The 17302-nt window shown below is 37.4% G+C and overlaps 2 protein-coding genes across 4 annotated transcripts; one reads left to right on the top strand and one right to left on the bottom strand.

The window, feature by feature from the left end:
• Positions 1 to 5624: 5624 nt before the first annotated feature.
• LOC113505484 (V-type proton ATPase subunit S1) lies at positions 5625 to 11313 on the bottom strand. The gene is made up of 3 exons (XM_026888208.1): positions 10396 to 11313; positions 8531 to 8688; positions 5625 to 7374 (listed from the first exon to the last, which is right to left on the bottom strand). The coding sequence occupies exons 1-3, from the start codon at positions 11219 to 11221 to the stop codon at positions 7159 to 7161; spliced, it is 1200 nt and encodes a 399-aa protein (XP_026744009.1). The 5' UTR covers positions 11222 to 11313; the 3' UTR covers positions 5625 to 7158.
• Positions 11204 to 16182, top strand: LOC113505483. 3 transcript variants are annotated; one of them, XM_026888207.1, is made up of 5 exons: positions 11204 to 11374; positions 12574 to 12804; positions 13509 to 13667; positions 14047 to 14195; positions 14712 to 16182. In XM_026888207.1, exons 1-5 carry the CDS (start codon positions 11320 to 11322, stop codon positions 15144 to 15146), a joined length of 1029 nt encoding a protein of 342 aa, XP_026744008.1. In that variant the 5' UTR covers positions 11204 to 11319; the 3' UTR covers positions 15147 to 16182. The 3 variants fall into 3 exon arrangements, with proteins under 3 accessions (XP_026744008.1, XP_026744007.1, XP_026744006.1); XM_026888206.1 differs by having other exon boundaries at positions 11204 to 11458; XM_026888205.1 differs by lacking the exon at positions 11204 to 11374 and having other exon boundaries at positions 11817 to 12804.
• Positions 16183 to 17302: the final 1120 nt, after the last annotated feature.

Below are 17302 nucleotides of genomic sequence, written 5' to 3'. Positions count from 1 at the left end.
ACCATTATAATTCAATATTAAGCTTTATTTAACTATCACGGTACTAATCCTTTATTATTACATTACTTTAGGAACGAACTCTTATTCTAGGTGTGTTTTATTCGTGCTTCTGTTTATAATAACGCAAAGCCGTGACCGAGATTGAGTCATTGTGTTTAAAACTGATATTCAATTAACGCCTGCCATTTGCAAAAATTTATACACGGAGAGAGACTTGCTATTATGTTTTTCGCAGGCGTTGTAATATTTTTATTAATTTAATTCCCCAAGATTGTGAATGTCTGCATTACCCAAATAAAAATACTTAGTTTTTAGAATTTAACTCTTTAAAAACATAAAATTCTCGTGTCACGGTGTCCGAACACCGATTCATTAAATTTTGTGCACATATTTCGGTAGGTCCCAGAACCGGACAATATATATTTTTCAAAGCGCCCATTTTTATGTATGGCTAATTAACTTTTCCTGTGACAGCTAATAATATATTATAATAAGACCTTTGAAGTTGGCTACCGACCGTGATGGAATGTAAAACTAAACCGTTGCTGCCGACACTCCGCAGTGACCTGGCACATGAACAGAATCACGTTGACAACTTCACTTGTGTTGACCGCCAAGATGTCGTTAGCAAGACGAGCCAATATGCCGACTATTCTTTCCGATTTGCAATGAGTCAAGTCAGGCTACAAACTTGCTACGATGGCTACAGATTATCTAATATGAAACACGTGATTAAATTTTATATTCTATATTTTACACCATATTTTATACATAATATACATCTATAGAATATGTTATATACAATTATATTCCTTATATATTTCTCCAAATCAAGAAAAATCAAAACATAAATAATGCGAAGTTCTGGTTGTGGCAGCAAACGTATTCAATCGCACGAGCTGCCGCAACTAAACCTTGATGCGAAACCAAACTTATGGACAGGAAAATCAACAAAAATAAATGAAACGGCGCGGCGCAGGAACATTGCAAATTCGCCTTCAATGGTCATTATTCACGTTCAAAATCGTTGCAAGTGAACAGACAAATATATCAAGGGTTACCCGATAGCTTGCCTGCTATTCACATTACTCAAGCATTTTATAACAGAAAATAACACATTAATTTGTTTGATATTTGGTCTCGAGTTTGCGTCGAAAAAGTTCTACAGCAAAAATAAAATAAAGCCTATCGCAGTAAACCTAAATCTTTGACATAAAAATTACGCTAAAGAAAAGTCTTGACCCGAAAATATTAATTAGTTTTCCAAAACCTCTGATAACTATATGTGTATCCTCTTCTAGGTTGTATAACAAAGCAAAGTAAACCGCCAAAGCATGATCGATGGATTATTATAACTATACACGTTCGTTGTTCATGAGAAGACAGGCCTGATAGCAAGCAACATTTTGAAAATTTCGCCTTCCAAAAACAACTGAAACAAAGCTTTATTCAAAGCGGGGCGCAATCAAATGTACCTATATCCAAGCATTATTACCAGCCGCTCTGAGAACTAATACCATATTTTGATATTGAAATGCGATATATAGTAAGGAGAAAAAGAAATCATGAATCCAAACGCCAATACAAATTCAGTGGCCGCGTTCCGCCGCGCGCCGCGCTCGCCTCCCGTACGGCTTGTCCGAGCGCGATCCCGCCGCGGAGTCCGCGCTGCACGCGCAGAGATACTTGAGGCTGTTCCCCAACGTTGTGATGGAACCGAACGCAACATGCCACGAGAGTACAGAAGCCAAGATAATTCAGAAACAGTAAAGTTTTTGTTGGCCTACCTGATGTGCGCATGTAGTAGTTGGTAGTTGCTATACTAGAGGAATGTCTGATACCTCTGTGTGAAATCTGCTATCGAAGCAAAAAAATATTGCCTTTAACATGGCCGTAGCCACGTTAAAGACAATATTTTTTTGCATCATTAACAGCTCACAACTGCTTCGTAAATCTGTGTATCAGACGACTCTCGTATATCGTAACGCATGCTCACACCAGACAGGACACAACAAAAACTCATTACTGCTTGTGTGTGGTCATCGTTTCTTGTACATCTGTAGCAGCACTCTCGTGGCATGTTGTGTTCGGTTCCATGACAACGTTGGGGAACAGCCTCAAGTATCTCTGTACACAGGCGCGTGTCTCTCGCGGCGCGGGGCTCGCGTGCAGCGCGGACTCCGCGGCGGGATCGCGCTCGGACAAGCCGTATGGGAGGCGAGCGCGGCGGAACGCGGCCACTGAACTTGTGTTGGCGTTTGGATTCATGATTTCTTTTTCTCCTTACTATATATCGCATTTCAATATCAAAATATGGTATTAGTACCCAGAGCGGCTGGTAAAATGTTTGGTATGAGGAACATTTTTCTAAAACTTCGTTTAACCTACAATCGTTAGGACGAGGCAAAATGATACTTGCTGCTAGAGAGCTGACCGCTGAACAACGAACGTGTATAGTTAGAATAATCCATTGCTCTTGATTCTGTTCTCAGTTTCGTGAGCTATATGAATTTACGTGCGTAAAAGGCAGTTAGTGCGCTGTGAGTTGTCTAATATAATACAAAGTTTCACTTTCGCGTTCATATTAAAAGAGTAGATTGATATATTATTATTTAAACCTAAATCGAGTTAAAATGCAAGACTGATAAGCGCATGACGTCAGACGTGATGACGCGCTGTGTTACGTCATCCGCCGGCCGCCGAGCGCTGTGTCCTATAAGTGTGATCGCAAAACTCTATGGCATCGGGGCGATTCAAAATGATGATTTTTTAAATATTTTTTTTTAGTTTAATTTTGTTGTATATTATTATTACTTATTAATTTAACTTCGATGTGTTGTTTTTTAAGAATGTAAGTTGTGTATTATACTAATTATAATATGTTTTAATTAAAGGGCAAAAACCTAGTCGAGACGCCCCACCATCGCGGCAAGATGGTGGCAGTCATGATGTGAAAATTTACCGATTTGCAACGAGTCAAGTTGAGATGTTTACAAAAGTCAGCGCGTCGGCGCAGTTTGTTTACATTAATTGTCTTGACTTACATTACAGTCCAGTTTTTAATTGGCTAGACTCTAGACGTTCCTGTCCCTAATCCAGCTATACCGGTGGTCGTGGGCTCGTTTCAGAGAGTAATTAAAGTTTGTGTGATGATGCTTATCATTTGTTGATAAGCACCATCACATTCATTATCATTTGTTCAAGTGTGATTTTTTTTAAATATTATTGTTAAATATGCTCACACATAGTTTTTGCAGCTATAGACGACATCCAGGCAAAGCCGCGAGCAACAGCTAGTGTCAGTAATAAATAAAACAACCTTTATAATTCAATATTAAGCTTTATTCAACTATCACGGTACTAACGTATCTTTATATTCTTTATTATTACATTACATTAGGAACGAACTCTTATTCTAGGTGTGTTTTATTCGTGCTTCTGTTTATAATAACGCAAATCAGTGAGTAATTGTTTTTAAAACTGATGTTCAACTAACGCCTGCCATTTGCAAAATTTTATACACGGGGAGAGACTTGCTATTATCTTTTTTGCAGGCGTTATAATAATTTTAACGATATTTTTTATTAATTCAACAAGATTTTAGTATTATGTTTCTCTTATACAAATAACAATACTTAGTTGTAAACATTGAATTCTTGACAATCTTTGAATAGTTAATTGAGTTTAAAATGTTAACTAATTAACATGTAAGATAAATTAAAACTGAAATCCGGATTTGCGTTACTATAACCAATCCTATCATTACATAATTATTTATCTACAATAAGTTCATTTCTTTAGCCCTCTAGAGAAATGACATTTCTCGACTCGACCGAATCAAATCACTCAAATGTACTAAACTGAAAAGTGCATGAGCCAATATTGTTGGTTATAAATTAATTTAAATAAATAAATATATGCTCATGCTTGAAGATCGTAGAATGATCATGAACGGAATAAATTATCCGTAAATAATTATGTTTTAAACGACTCCCTTAATAACGACTGACGACGACTGACGGGCCTGTTGGTCTAGTGGTTAGTGACCCTGACTGCTATACCGGAGGTCGTGGGTTCGATTCCCGCCCAGGACAAATGTTGTGTGATGAGCATGATCATTTGTTCTGGTGTCTGGGTGTAATTTATCTATAATATGTATGTATTTAGAAATATATAAGTAAGTTTATCAGTTGTCTGGTTACCATAACACAAGCTCTGCTTAGCTTGGGATCAGATAACCGTGTGTGAGTTGTCATCGTGGTTTTAGCGAGTGGTTTTAACGAATTAATCCTTGATACGGCTTTTTCTAAACATGTCAAATGCACAAAGACACCCAGACTCGGAACAAGCATTCATGGATAAAACAAATGTTTGTCCTACGCGGGCATCGAACCTAGTCCAGGGCGAGTAAATAAGCTAGTCCGAGGGTTCAAACCACGCTAATAAACGTTTATTCAGTTTAGCGTCATGTAAAAAGACTGTATGTATAGTGGTTGAGGACACCACGTCAAACCCACTGTGCACGTCGTGTCGCGAGGTCGATCCCCGCGTAGGACAAGCATTTGTGTGTTTCACGAATGCTTGTCCCGAGTCTGGGTGTCTTTGTGCCTGTAACTTGAATGTTTGTGAAAATCTCCGCGACATACGGATTAAATTCCATAATAGGGGAGGCGTTATACAAAAAAGAAAAAGACGTGTAAAATGATGCGTTTACAACAAACAGCCTTATTCCTGTGACTTATTAAAAAGGATTTGTCTGTTCTATACATTTGAGCGATTTTAAACATAATTTAATAGCCTGGAGAAATATCACTTTCCTACAGAATCTTAGACCGATTTTCAATCGGACGAAAAAAAAAACAAAACGAAAATAAAACAAAAATAATTGGTCTCACGATTTAATACTTTGAAACAACAATAAAATAATTCCGAAAAACAAAACTATTTACAAAGAAAAATAATTAAGAAAAAATATTGAAGTTACGCTTATAGCTAAGAAAACCACGGTTTTAACACAGGAAAATGCTTTAAAAACAGTAATTAACCTTTCATTCTGATTTAAAATTACAATATTCAACGAACCATCAAAATACAAACTCATTTATGCCGGCAGAATAGGAACTTACGTTTGCCTGAAAGAAAAAAAATCCAACTGACAGCTCATACCTGACAGGTATTTTAGCGCCAAAACTGGTCGACAAAAATAAGTTTGTTTTCTATTACTAATTAGCAACTCTTATAAATACATTTTTGTTATAATTTCTATATTTTAGTCAACATTATTTATGGAATGAAGAAACACATTGGCACTAGCATGGAGGGAACTTTTTCTTATTTTTTTATGCCGATCGTACTACAGAGTAAATATACTGAATATCTTATATTTTATTGGTAATACATATATTCAGATATCTACTCTAATGCAATAGAATTTCTTTTGACAAGTATTTTCTTCACAAAAATAGAATTTTGACGTGACCTCAGATATTTTTACGCAACTACCCAAAAAATATGAGTTGTAAATATGTTTATGGCTGTATGGAATCTATAATTGCTATATTAAATTCAGCAAGAAAAAGATAATAGCAACGGTACGCCATTTTTTTTTAAGTTCCCAAAAAGACTAATACCCAAAATCACATCTGTCAGATGAGATTTAAAAAAGATACTTGTCAAAAGCCCGGCTCTTATTCTAATAAACTATGCGATTAATTCAAGAAGCTCGGATTATTATTATCGTTGTCCACATGGAGGTTAACTTGCATTTACTGGTATAAGGCCATGGTTCATAGGCTAATAGTTCATAGCTTAAAGAGTTCATGCAATAGACAAGTTTATTTTTATTCACATTTTTTTGTGCTTGTGATTTGAATGTTGTGACATTTCGGCGTAATTATTAAATTCCTTAGTGCATGTTTTTTTAATAAGCCGTTTTTACCCGACTGCAACAGAAAGGTGAAGCTTTGTACATCTAATGGATGAACTCTCTAAGTATATATAAATATATACATCACCCATTTGCTATTTTCTTTTTTTTTGTAGGCACATTAATGGTTCATACACACTTATTTTTATATCTACATTTAATATACATAGAAGCGATTTTTATAAGCAAATACGCGGTAAGAGTATAATATTAGCGTTTTGAACATCGAATACAAATTAGTCGATTTTAAAATTTCGTGTCGTAGAATAGTCGGTTTTCGAAAATCGACTAATTTTGAAAAAGTCTTGTTGCTATTGTCTAGGCTGGAGGCACCGTTCATCTAATCGTATTAAATACTTCGAAAACATCTCTTATTTATCCCTTCGAACGCCTTTGTCATTTATACGTGACAGAGCAAAAAGTGAACACACATTTTGAAGTTGAAACATACTTATGTTTCGTGGCGTAACGTGACGCGTCAGATGTCAATTAAGCACGCCATTTGATACAACACGACCTTTAAATCCATTGATTGTAAAGTAATTGAAAAAACATCTCGGATAGGACTTGCACCTGTGACACTAGTTGAGCAAACCAGTCGCTTTACCAACTAAGCTACAATGGTCAATTTTTTTCATACATTTAAGGCGGAAACATTTTACTTTCTTAATCGATTAATCAACAACTTGGATACAATTAAAACCGCCCTTAGGCCAGACGTGACATCCTCCTGACGTAACATCACGCCACGCAACAGCAGTATGCTTCAGCTATATAACCGTGACGTGTAAACTTCTTGCTGTTACTGGCTAATCGACTATAATACAATAAATAGTTTTGGAGTGGATTTGAGCTCAGAACATGAACTGTCATTACTACGGCACCATTAACGTTTTTAAACGTTTTTGTATAGACAATGATGTTTTAGTATAGGTATTCAGTGAGAGATGAAAATCAAAAAGAAAATGTCAAAAAATGAAAAAAAAAAAGGTATTAGTCTTACCAAACCCAAGTTCTATTGGGTTTGGATAGACATAAAAAAAATATTCTTAATGCTAAAATAGACAGAATTACAAAATTACTAGATCAATACCAAATAAAAAATATACTAAAAATCTCTGATTGCTTCCCTATAAATGAAAATATATCAAACCAGAAGTGAAACATATACAGGGTGTCTAAAAAAATCTCTCACAAAAATATACTAAAACACCATTTTCTTAATTAATAAATTACTCAGAATTAATTGTAATAGTCTTGCCCTTGGGGTCATCAAACCGGTCCATGGTTCTGATGTCCAGCATCATCATGATGCCGTAGAAGGTTATCAGAAGGAGTATGAAGACTACGAGGAGACCAGCCCAGATGGGTGCGGAGAAGAATCCTACGCAGTTGAAGGAGTCACCAAATTGCTGGGTGGTGTTGGTCTCTGTGAAGAATGGCTGGATCTGTGGATAAAGTAAGGGGATTTTCAATTATGGTAGGTATTAATGTTTAAAAAAGGGTTATGAGGTATGCATGACTAGTTTCGGACATAACGGGAGTCCTTAATCATTAGCTGACGAAGCGTTGGGAGTCTATAACGGTCTTGAAAGACATAAACCGTTCTCAACAATTAAGAATCCATATCATGAGACAATTAATAACCATTCTGAATGAAAAATTACGAAAGTAAAACTTCTTCGATCGTAGCACAAAATATGTTTGTTCGACATCTGGGTGTCTTTGTCTGATTTGAATGTTTGTGAAACACCATGTGTAACAAAGATGAAATTGATCATCGTTTTTTTTTATCTACTGCCATTAGAACAAAAAAAAAATCTACATATCCCTACTAATATTATAAATGCGAAAGTAACTCTGTCTGTCTGTTACGCTTTCACGTCTAAACCACTGAACTAATTTTAATGAAATTTGGTACAGATATAGAGGTGACCTTGAGAAAGAACATAGGATAGTTTTTATCCCGGACTTTTGAAGAGTTCTTCTGGAAACGCGAAATAACGGACCACGGCGCGGGCGAAGCCGCGGGTGAAAAGCTAGTAGTCTATATTATCTAAAAGATACCTAGAATTCAACGATACCGAATTTAATGTGAGAATAGTCCAGCCATTATTGTTATAAGGAAGTATACATAGATACATTCACTTAAACAATTTAACCCTCCTTATTTGATAGTAACTATTGAAAGACTGATTAATATTAAATGATGCAACGGTTTACTCACGCGTATTTATCGAGGGTGCCCGACTAGTTTCGGACCCAACCCGAGTCCTTAATTATGAGCTGACGCGGCGGGTTCGCGGGCATTCCCGACAAATATGCGTGAGTAAACCGTTGCATCATTTAATAATAACCCTCTTTCTTACGAAATTGGGTAACAAAACATTTTTTTTTTAACTTACTTCTCCCACACTAAGGACTTTAATCCTTGTGCCGCGGGGGCTTTCACAAACATACAATTCACATGCACAAAGACGCCCAGACTCAGAACAAGCATCCGTTCACACAAACGCTTGTCCTACGCGGGGATCGAACCCGCGACACGCTGCGCACTGTGGCGTGATGACCTCAACCACTCGGCCCACCATTTCTAATACGTACCTTCAAGTCATTGAAGCTCAAGGTGTATGCCCGGGTCTCGTTCACAGTGGAGAAGCTAATGTGCTGCTGACAGCGGTAGGAGAAGTCCAGGATAGCGAACACCTCATCATTGGGGTGCAGCTCCTCAGAGACAGCTCCCACATTCAAGGTTACCGAGTCTGGAAAATGTTTGAAATGAAATCATTTATTCTTCAAGTAGGATATATCATCACTTTTATGTTGTTTTGGAGTGGACGTTTCCTATTTGACTACCCTGAGAGGAAATGTCGAAATAAATTCTGGAGTTGTGGGCTCTTTTAAAGTTCAGACAATCTTGAAATGCGAGTATAGTGTATAAACAAATGCTGAGTGTTTCTTTGGAATCGATAATATATCTGCATAAGGTTATACTTACAAAAAGAGATTGAAAATATATTGTTTTATACACGGTGATTTTTTAGTCGTCTTACAAAAGCAGCCCAGTTCATGTATCCGACGTAAAATACCCCTAGGCGCGATTATTATTTTTTTATCATCAACTAAGATAACAAGTACGAAGAAAATTAAACAAGAGAAATCTGAAATATACTCTTAAAAATGATAAGAACGCCGCCGCCCGCGCCCCTCACCATTGTTACAAGGCTCGGACCGCGCTCGCAACAGAGCTGTGTTTCCAAAAAACTACGAATTGCATCATAATATTGAATAAGAATTGCATTTTTTTTTTCAAATCTCATAAATACCTATTTTTTTATCATGAACGTGTTCTAGTCATTGGATACATGAACTGGGCTGCTTTTGTAAGACGACTAAAAAATCACGGTGTATAAGAAATATTCTTAAGAAAATCCAAAAAAAGCTTCACATTAGCTCCATAGGGCAATTGATTTCAACGCAATGCAATATTTTCAACTTCAATTTTCTCCTCTAAGGTAAGGTCATAGCCCTAGCAAAATAGGGTATTTGACTGCAGATTTCCAAAAAAAAAAAAAATTATGGATTAGGACAAATATCCTATTGTTAATCACAACATTCCTTTCAATTAACAAAAAGTTACATAAAAACTAAGTGGGTCAAGTCTTTGAAGAATCATATTATCTGATATGGTCATAATTTAAATAAATCTTACTACAAGCTATGTAGAGAGTTCTTAGTAAGCAGAGTTGAGTAGAAAGGATAAATGAGAAAATATATAATTACAATTACAGACAAAAAAATAAATTATGAAGAAATTGTGAGGTGAGACATTGTACGGAAACCTGGATTCAAAATGTTGGAATCAGAAATTGCCCGCACTTAGCCCAGTGTGGTGATCAATGATCAAATCTTCCTATCATATGAATGCATATATGCATGGACATGCCTAGCAGTGGGACAACATCGTCTACTATTATGAAAAAATCCAGCAATTAGGAAATAATAAATTTAAACTATGAGACCTCATCAGAATTGAATACGCAAAGGAATTGCAATGAAATAAAGTATAAAGTATGTTCTGACTGAATGGATTCTGAAAAAAGTTAATGTAAAAACTATTCCATCTGTTTTTGTATTAAGAAAACCAGTATCTTTATATATTTGAATGTTTAATTGAATACTTGTCCTGAGTCTGGATGTTTTCCTGAACATGACTTGAATGTTTATAAAATTCCTTGCAATATATTGAGTTAAATTCCTTAAAAGAAGGGGATTTTTCTTGTATATAAAAGTAAAATATAGCACATATATTTTCAATCACCTGACTTCAAGATCTTATTATGATATAACTAGTTCCTAATTTGACAAATTTAAATAAAAATTAACTAAGGAAGCAAAGAAAGCAGCCTTCGTTTAACAATGGAATGTCAAGATTTGTTCATGAAGACGACAAAAACATCAAAACTCACCAAAGAACCAGTATCCACCCTTCTTGTTGAAGTTCAATACTAGAGAAGTGGTGTCAAAAGTCAAAGTGGTGTTCTGAGTGGTGCCGTTGAACTCAGAGCTAGTTGCTGACAGGACAGATAGAGGAGTAGTGGTGTTTCCATCCTTCAATTCAATGCTGGCGGCGTACAAGCGGAGACCGCTGACTCCGTATGTCATGGGGTTAGCCTCAGCAGCACGACGGGTCCTCGAGTATGTCTTAGGGATGGTGTATGAGGGATATTCAGCAGTGTACACAGCAACTACCTTGGCATTCTCCTTTTGCATCTTCGTAACGGTCTCCTGGATGAACTGGTCATGGCGTTCGAGCATCTCAGCCCTGGATTCCCCTTCGCGAGCATCTACAAGCCTGATCACCACGAACCTGCCTTTTCCATCGCTGTTCGGTGAAATCTCTTCCGATAAACCATTTTCAGTAAGTTTAATGTGATCTGTCTCTGACGGGTCCGCGATCTGGTCGATAGCCTTCAACGTATTGCTGACTGAAGACAAGTAAATAGCGTCAGCGACAGTCGAGTGCAGGTAAGAGAAAATGGACTCGCCATCGCTGTTTTTCAATGAAAAATCTTCGACGGAAAGCGTATCCTCGACGAAAACTACAGTGTCAGTGTCGGCCGAAACCTCATGCTTCAAGATCTGGCGAAACTCAGATGACGACAACTGGCTGACGGAATCCAAGGGACCCGAATACTTAGCCAGATCACCCCAAATGTACACAGGGACGAACGATGCGGAACAACTTACTATACTTAGAACTAGCAACGGGAACACCACACGGCAAAACGCCATTTTTAAGGCTTAACTATTGGACGCAAAACGGACTAAAAGTTAATATTTTAGCCCAAATTTGTCATAAAAAGACAGTGTTCGGGCGATGACGAGCGACCATGGGTCATGTGAAAAGTGATCATATGATAAGTTTGACGCCTACTCTATGGTTCGGTAATGTTGCTATTTTGTTTGTTAAAAACTACCAACTGAACCTTTCAAACTGGAAATACATAACATCGCAAATCTCTATATGCTGTAAATATAATTATTAAATACGCATACAAAATATTGTAAATGATTTAGTATAAAAAACGCCACGAAATAGTAGTTTTATGATTGTAAACTGAGTCATAAAACTTCCAAGGTTAAAATATTTTCCCCAGATATAGGGAAAGTTTCAAAATAATTGTCTGTCAGTTCAATTTTCGCTATAGACAAATTTTAATCGGAATCTTATTATTGGTTATCTTGAACCACAGAAGATGCAAAATTTCAAAATATGTTTTTTAAATAATTAGAATATTATAATTAAACCTAGATTTTCAAAGTAATTTGTTTTAAAAATAAATTGATATAATTTTATTATTTTAAAATGTTGATGTCGCGCCATCTATTGGCGTTTTTTTAATTATTTGAGTCTGAGCTCTGACCTAAGGTTGAAAAACAACAATTTCTGGTGAACTTCATGTCTTCATGGCCTTTTTTTATTTAGAAACTGTTGGATAGAAATTCAATATTCAAGTTAGGCATGGTCCAATAGGTTTTCATAACTACACAAATAAGAGCTAAAACTTCTGGCATACACTTTAATAGAAAAACTTTTCACACATTTGTCTACTACATATTCTTTTTAATTATTGAAATAAAATGCCCGAACGTCACTCATACGTCCTTATCTTGAAAATATTTGTGAAACCCAAAAACAATGTTTTCTTTAAATTATTTTACTTTAACTCTAATTTTACACTCATGTCGTGCTGATAAAAATACTTTACCAGTTTTTATGTTGGATTACGATCAAGTTATGTCAGATGTAGATGTTGAACCAAATCCTTTTGACAAAATGAGCGCGTCGAAATTCGCGGACATCATCCACGATTCGATTAAAAAAAGTGAAGGAGTTATAATTTTCATTGAAGAGTCGTTCAGCGCCGAAGATATTAGTGCGAAGGACAACTTCGGGACGCCATTTAAAAACTTGAGAGAGGGTTTAGTGGCAAATAAAGTCAAATATTTCCCCGGTGTGATTGAGCCCTACAAATTGTTGAACCAGATTTTTCACCCGCAACAATACAATGTATTTTATTTGAGATCCCGTACTAAGTTGCAGTTGGTTGATAATTTTAAGTATATATACATTTTTTTCCAAGATGGGGTGAATGAAACTCGTTCGGATATATTAAGACGCCATGATACAATTATAAGGGAAGTTGTTTTTGTTGTACGCCAGTTGAAGCCCGGGCCGGTTGTGGCTTTTTACACGGGGAAATTCAACCCTGTTGTGGTTGAGAAGGTTGAATTTGTACCTATCAAGCCGCACCCCGTACCAAGAGATTTGGGGATTATGGTCGTGTCGTCTGGCGCTTTGTTTCGGTTTTCTGGTAAGTAATGTAGTTTATTAGATAGTTGTAGTAGATCACATTATTACTAAATGTTGCAAGATATTAAATGCCTATATCCAGGCGGAAGGCGATTGCGGGGCAAACACATACAAAATAACCATTAACATTGGTCCCTTAGATTAACGTCGGTTTAGAATTAACGTGTAATACAGAATACAAACGTAGATACATCAAAATTATATGTATACTTACATAAGGATAACTAGAAACTATTATTAAGTACGCAAAATGTTACTAACTTTGTAACATTTGTGCATGCATCTTCTTCTCGTTATTACATAACATATTTTATTACTACTAAGCTCCTCCCAATTATAGCGTGATGATATACATCCTACGCCTTTCTCAATATAATATATGGCCTAAAAACACTCAAAGAATTTTAAATTGATCCAATAGTTCTGCACAGATAGCCGAATGGTTGAGTGAAGTCACCTCGCCAAACCCACTGTGTGCGACGTGTTGCGGGTTCGACCCCGTGTAGTACAAGCATTTGCTTGATCCACGAAGGCTTGTTCTGCGTTTGGGTCCGAATTTTTCAGTCGTGAAACCCTCCGCGACACTAGGAAGAAATTCCTTACTGCGGCAAAATTTGTAAAAAACAGTTACTAAGATTAGCGCGTTCAAAAAAACTCTCCAGTTTAGGTATTATGTTAGTAAAGATTTCCTTGAAAATTTTCCAGGCGTTTTCGCGGCAACTACAACCCGCCGAGCGCTGTTCAACCAACTCCCTATGGTTGCCGATGAGCGTTTCACGCGGCGCTCCATGTCAACCAAGATGGCGTACACTGACTTCGAATTAGAATTCAATTTCAGTTTCAGAGATGAAGGGTGGCTTATAGGTTAGTTTTGTATCTTATTTTTTAACGTTCAAAAAGATCCACACAGCTTATCTTGATAAACGTTTTATTTTTTATAATTACAATCGTGACAATGATTCATTATTAAATGATGCAATGTTTTACTCAAGCGTATTGATCTGGATTGCCCGACTAGTTTCGCGCCCGAACGTACCTAGATGTGACGCATTGGCGGGGTCGCCACTCAAACTATCTGACTGTCGACCCCGTCACCGCGTCAAACCGTTTAATTATTTATTTCGTAACCGTTTACTCAACCATATTTTTCGAGACAGACCGTCTAGTCGTACCATTTATAAATATATTATTAGGAAAGTTATTTCAACAAACGAATTTCTACTTTAGTTTTACCTCCTTGCAGATAATGTGGCGTTACTGGAGGCAGGTGAAGAAGTCGGCCGTACGGACATGGGTGTGGGAGCACCCTGGAACTGGTCCTACGTGTGTGGGGAGCCACTGGTCATTGTGAATACACGAGACGGGAGTTCCGTCACAATATCCCAATATCAGGTTTGTACTGTCCTCCGTGTTTCGGTAGGCACGTTAAATTGTGGGTCGCGGCTGCTATTCCTACATCTTTGATAGTCGTTGCGGGTAGTCAGAAGCTATAAAGTCTAACAACCGGACAACCGGTCTATCTAAGGGGTATCGTGTTAGTGTAGGCAGTCGCTCCTTTTAAAACACTGGTACTGCTGAATCTGGTTAGACTGAAAGCCGACTCCGACATAGTTGAGGACAGGCCAATGACTTTCTTGTCTTGTCTCCCGCTTGCTATGGAGGGTGCTATGAAGTGGATATTTTTTTAATGCTCCTCCTTTTTACTATTTCTTATTAATTTCGTTGCGGACTCCAAGGCGGTTAATTTTTAACCCTGGGACACACCCAACTTAAGTGTTTCGGTGGTTTTCGTCGGTTTCACTGTAGATCTTGTCCGCACTATACCGCGTAAGGCAATTATGTCCTTCATCTCATATAGGTAAAGTTTACTTTTGAACGTCGGAATAGTATTTTTTCGTTAACTTCCAGATTCAACCACGAGTAACAGAATTCCGTCGCGACGGTCACTACCGCGTCCCCCGCGCCCACCTGACCTCCTACCGGAAGCAAGGGGAAGACGCTGGAGACGAGGACGAGGGAGACAAAAAAGGAGAGGCATCTGAAGGGGAAGAAGAACCACCAGCTCCCCCACCCCCACCACCGCCACCGCCCCCGCCACCACGCCCCCCACCATCCCCAGGAGACGGCCCCAAGGAGCCAGCCCCATCGGACGGACCCCTATGCTTTGGACAGAGCGTTAATTGCGGCCCCTATTTCAATACAAACATCCTCTCTGGTCTAATGGTGACTCTACTCTGTTTGGGCATTACCATGTATGGAGTCATCTGCATGATGGATTGCAGGGCGAATAATAGGTACGAGGATGCTGGTAGCAAGTGGATATCGCATGAGGTTCAGCATTGAGGTCCCAACCTTGAATAATTTGCGCTAATTAAGCGTTTGTAATACCAGCCTATATAATAATGTCTACTTGGCACAGGCCTCTTCCCGTATAGGGAAGGTTTGAGCATTGATCACTAGCTCACAGCGGCTTGGTGATTTCAGATTGTAATATTTAGATTCCAGGTTTCCCGACGATGTTTCGCGTTTGTCTGTGCTATCTTAGCATAATTTAGAAAGTTCATCATCATCTACAGCCTTTATTCTCACGGTGCTTGGCATAGTCCTGTTCTTTTTCGTACCAATTTCAACGGTCGCTTCTTTTACTTAGTCTTGCCGTCACTTCGTCTGGCCTGCCCAGTCTTCAGCCTTGTGACAAAGGTGTGAACTTTGAAAAAGTGGCATCGGTACTTTGCTTGATGTAAAGTACCAACACTTAGAGCCCGATACTTGCAGTGGAAGGTGGAACATGCTCCATCGACAGCAAGCGACGCTAATGATACTGTATCAGACTCCAGACTGCATTTGATCCTTGTGTCGCTTGGGTTTCACAATCATTCCATTCGTATGCCAAAAAGCACCAGGATTCAGGACAAGCATTCGTGGATCACATCATTTTTTCCTTTATCCTATAAGGCTTCTTCTGCTAGTAATATTCGGGGTTGTAAACGGGGATTGTTGTTTTGAATTTGACCCAAACTTGTGCGGCCTGGTGCACTTATGGCGTGGTTGAGAACCTTTATTTAATGACATGCAAAAGTAGACATTAACTATGGTAACCAAAGTTCATAATTGGCAAAACATGAATAGAACAAAAAAGCGCCGGTATTTTCTTTGATTTTAAAGTTACTTTGAACTTTATTCCGCTGGTTTCAAGGTCTAGTTTTGATTGTCATGCGTTGTCTTCCCCTGGACATTGTGTGTTAGGCCAGTAATGCCATTTCAAGTAGTGGTTTCAATGCCATTTCAAGTAGTTTAAAGTATAATATGTTTACATAAGTGTTATTAATAGTTAGTCAATAATTTTATGTTGTTACAGAATAAATATGTTTAAGGAAAACTTCTTTTATTTCCTCTTGTGAGTTTATTTAATTAAATATTTAAAATTAATAACTTGCTAATTGATTCTATTAATTTACTTTCAATCTATACTAATATTATAAAGAGGAAACCTTACCGATTCCAAAATTTCTTTTAACATTACTTAGACGGATTCTTCCGAATCCGTATAGGCTATATTTTATCCCGGAAAATAAGCTAAAAACATAAATGTCCACCAGTGCGAAGCCGGGCAGGTCGCTAGTGGTATATACTTCTGACAGGCCCTAAAGAAAATAAACAAAATAAAATACAGATTTCCTTTCTTTTTTGTTTATTTGGTAATGCTGGAACTATATCTACTTTTGACGTAAAACTAAAACAAATTATATACCAGAATTTTTGAAAAGTGACCAAAGAGTTACTAACTAAGAATTATAGACAAATCTATATTTATTCTAGATGATCATAAATACGGTTCCCAGTAAGATTTTGTTTATAATTTTATATGTACACCTATTTAATGTAACTCTACGGCCAGTTTTCTCTTATTGATTGTGGTTTATCGCAGCAATTTGATTAATAACACATAAATGCACATTTACACATAACAATTTATCAAACTTTACAAATAGAAACAACTTTTTTTATATATATTTAGCATATGTTGCAAGGTTAATTATAGATTCATTTTGAATGGTATACTTTCAGTTACAATTATAAATACTTTCTTAATTATTCTAAGGCTCTAGACAGACGGTTTGAATGCAGTTGACGACTGCATCCGAAGTGCAAATTCGCAGTTGGATTGCAGTTGAAATGCGATTCGTCTGTTTGGACCCTAAGCTAACCGAGCTAGCTGCCTTTTTCAACCGACTTTAAAAACGAGGTACTAATATTGTCTGTTTGTTACCAGTGCCGGCGTAAGGGCCACCGACACCCCGGGCGAAAATATTGTGGCGCCCACTTGAGGGAAGCAATATCAAGTGTTAGTTTTTTGCTGATCCCAAGTTAAATTATATATTATATTAAGAATTACATCTTTCCTTTAGCGTTACGTTTGGCGGTGGAAGTATTCAACCTCAAGCGTATAGCACAGTTTTGAGGGTTTGCGCCAGGAGAGGCAAGAGACTCCAACTTCA

The sequence above is a fragment of the Trichoplusia ni genome, chromosome 26 (genome assembly GCF_003590095.1).
Source record: "Trichoplusia ni isolate ovarian cell line Hi5 chromosome 26, tn1, whole genome shotgun sequence".
Taxonomy (NCBI): Eukaryota; Metazoa; Arthropoda; class Insecta; order Lepidoptera; family Noctuidae; genus Trichoplusia; species Trichoplusia ni.
The sequence above is the reverse complement of the archived record's forward strand: the minus strand, read 5'-3'. Positions and strand labels throughout refer to the sequence as shown.

Excerpts from the sequence above, each read along its gene's own strand:
- LOC113505483 (XM_026888205.1), top strand. The coding sequence starts at position 12,129 with ATGTTTTCTTTAAATTATTTTACTTTAACTCTAATTTTACACTCATGT. Across the intron at positions 13,668-14,046 it reads AGATGAAGGGTGGCTTATAG|ATAATGTGGCGTTACTGGAG; the intron begins GTTAGTTTTGTA and ends ACCTCCTTGCAG. Across the intron at positions 14,196-14,711 it reads TCACAATATCCCAATATCAG|ATTCAACCACGAGTAACAGA; the intron begins GTTTGTACTGTC and ends GTTAACTTCCAG.
- LOC113505484 (XM_026888208.1), bottom strand. The coding sequence starts at position 11,221 with ATGGCGTTTTGCCGTGTGGTGTTCCCGTTGCTAGTTCTAAGTATAGTA. Across the intron at positions 8,689-10,395 it reads GGGTGGATACTGGTTCTTTG|ACTCGGTAACCTTGAATGTG; the intron begins GTGAGTTTTGAT and ends AACATTTTCCAG. Across the intron at positions 7,375-8,530 it reads TGAGCTTCAATGACTTGAAG|ATCCAGCCATTCTTCACAGA; the intron begins GTACGTATTAGA and ends CTTTATCCACAG.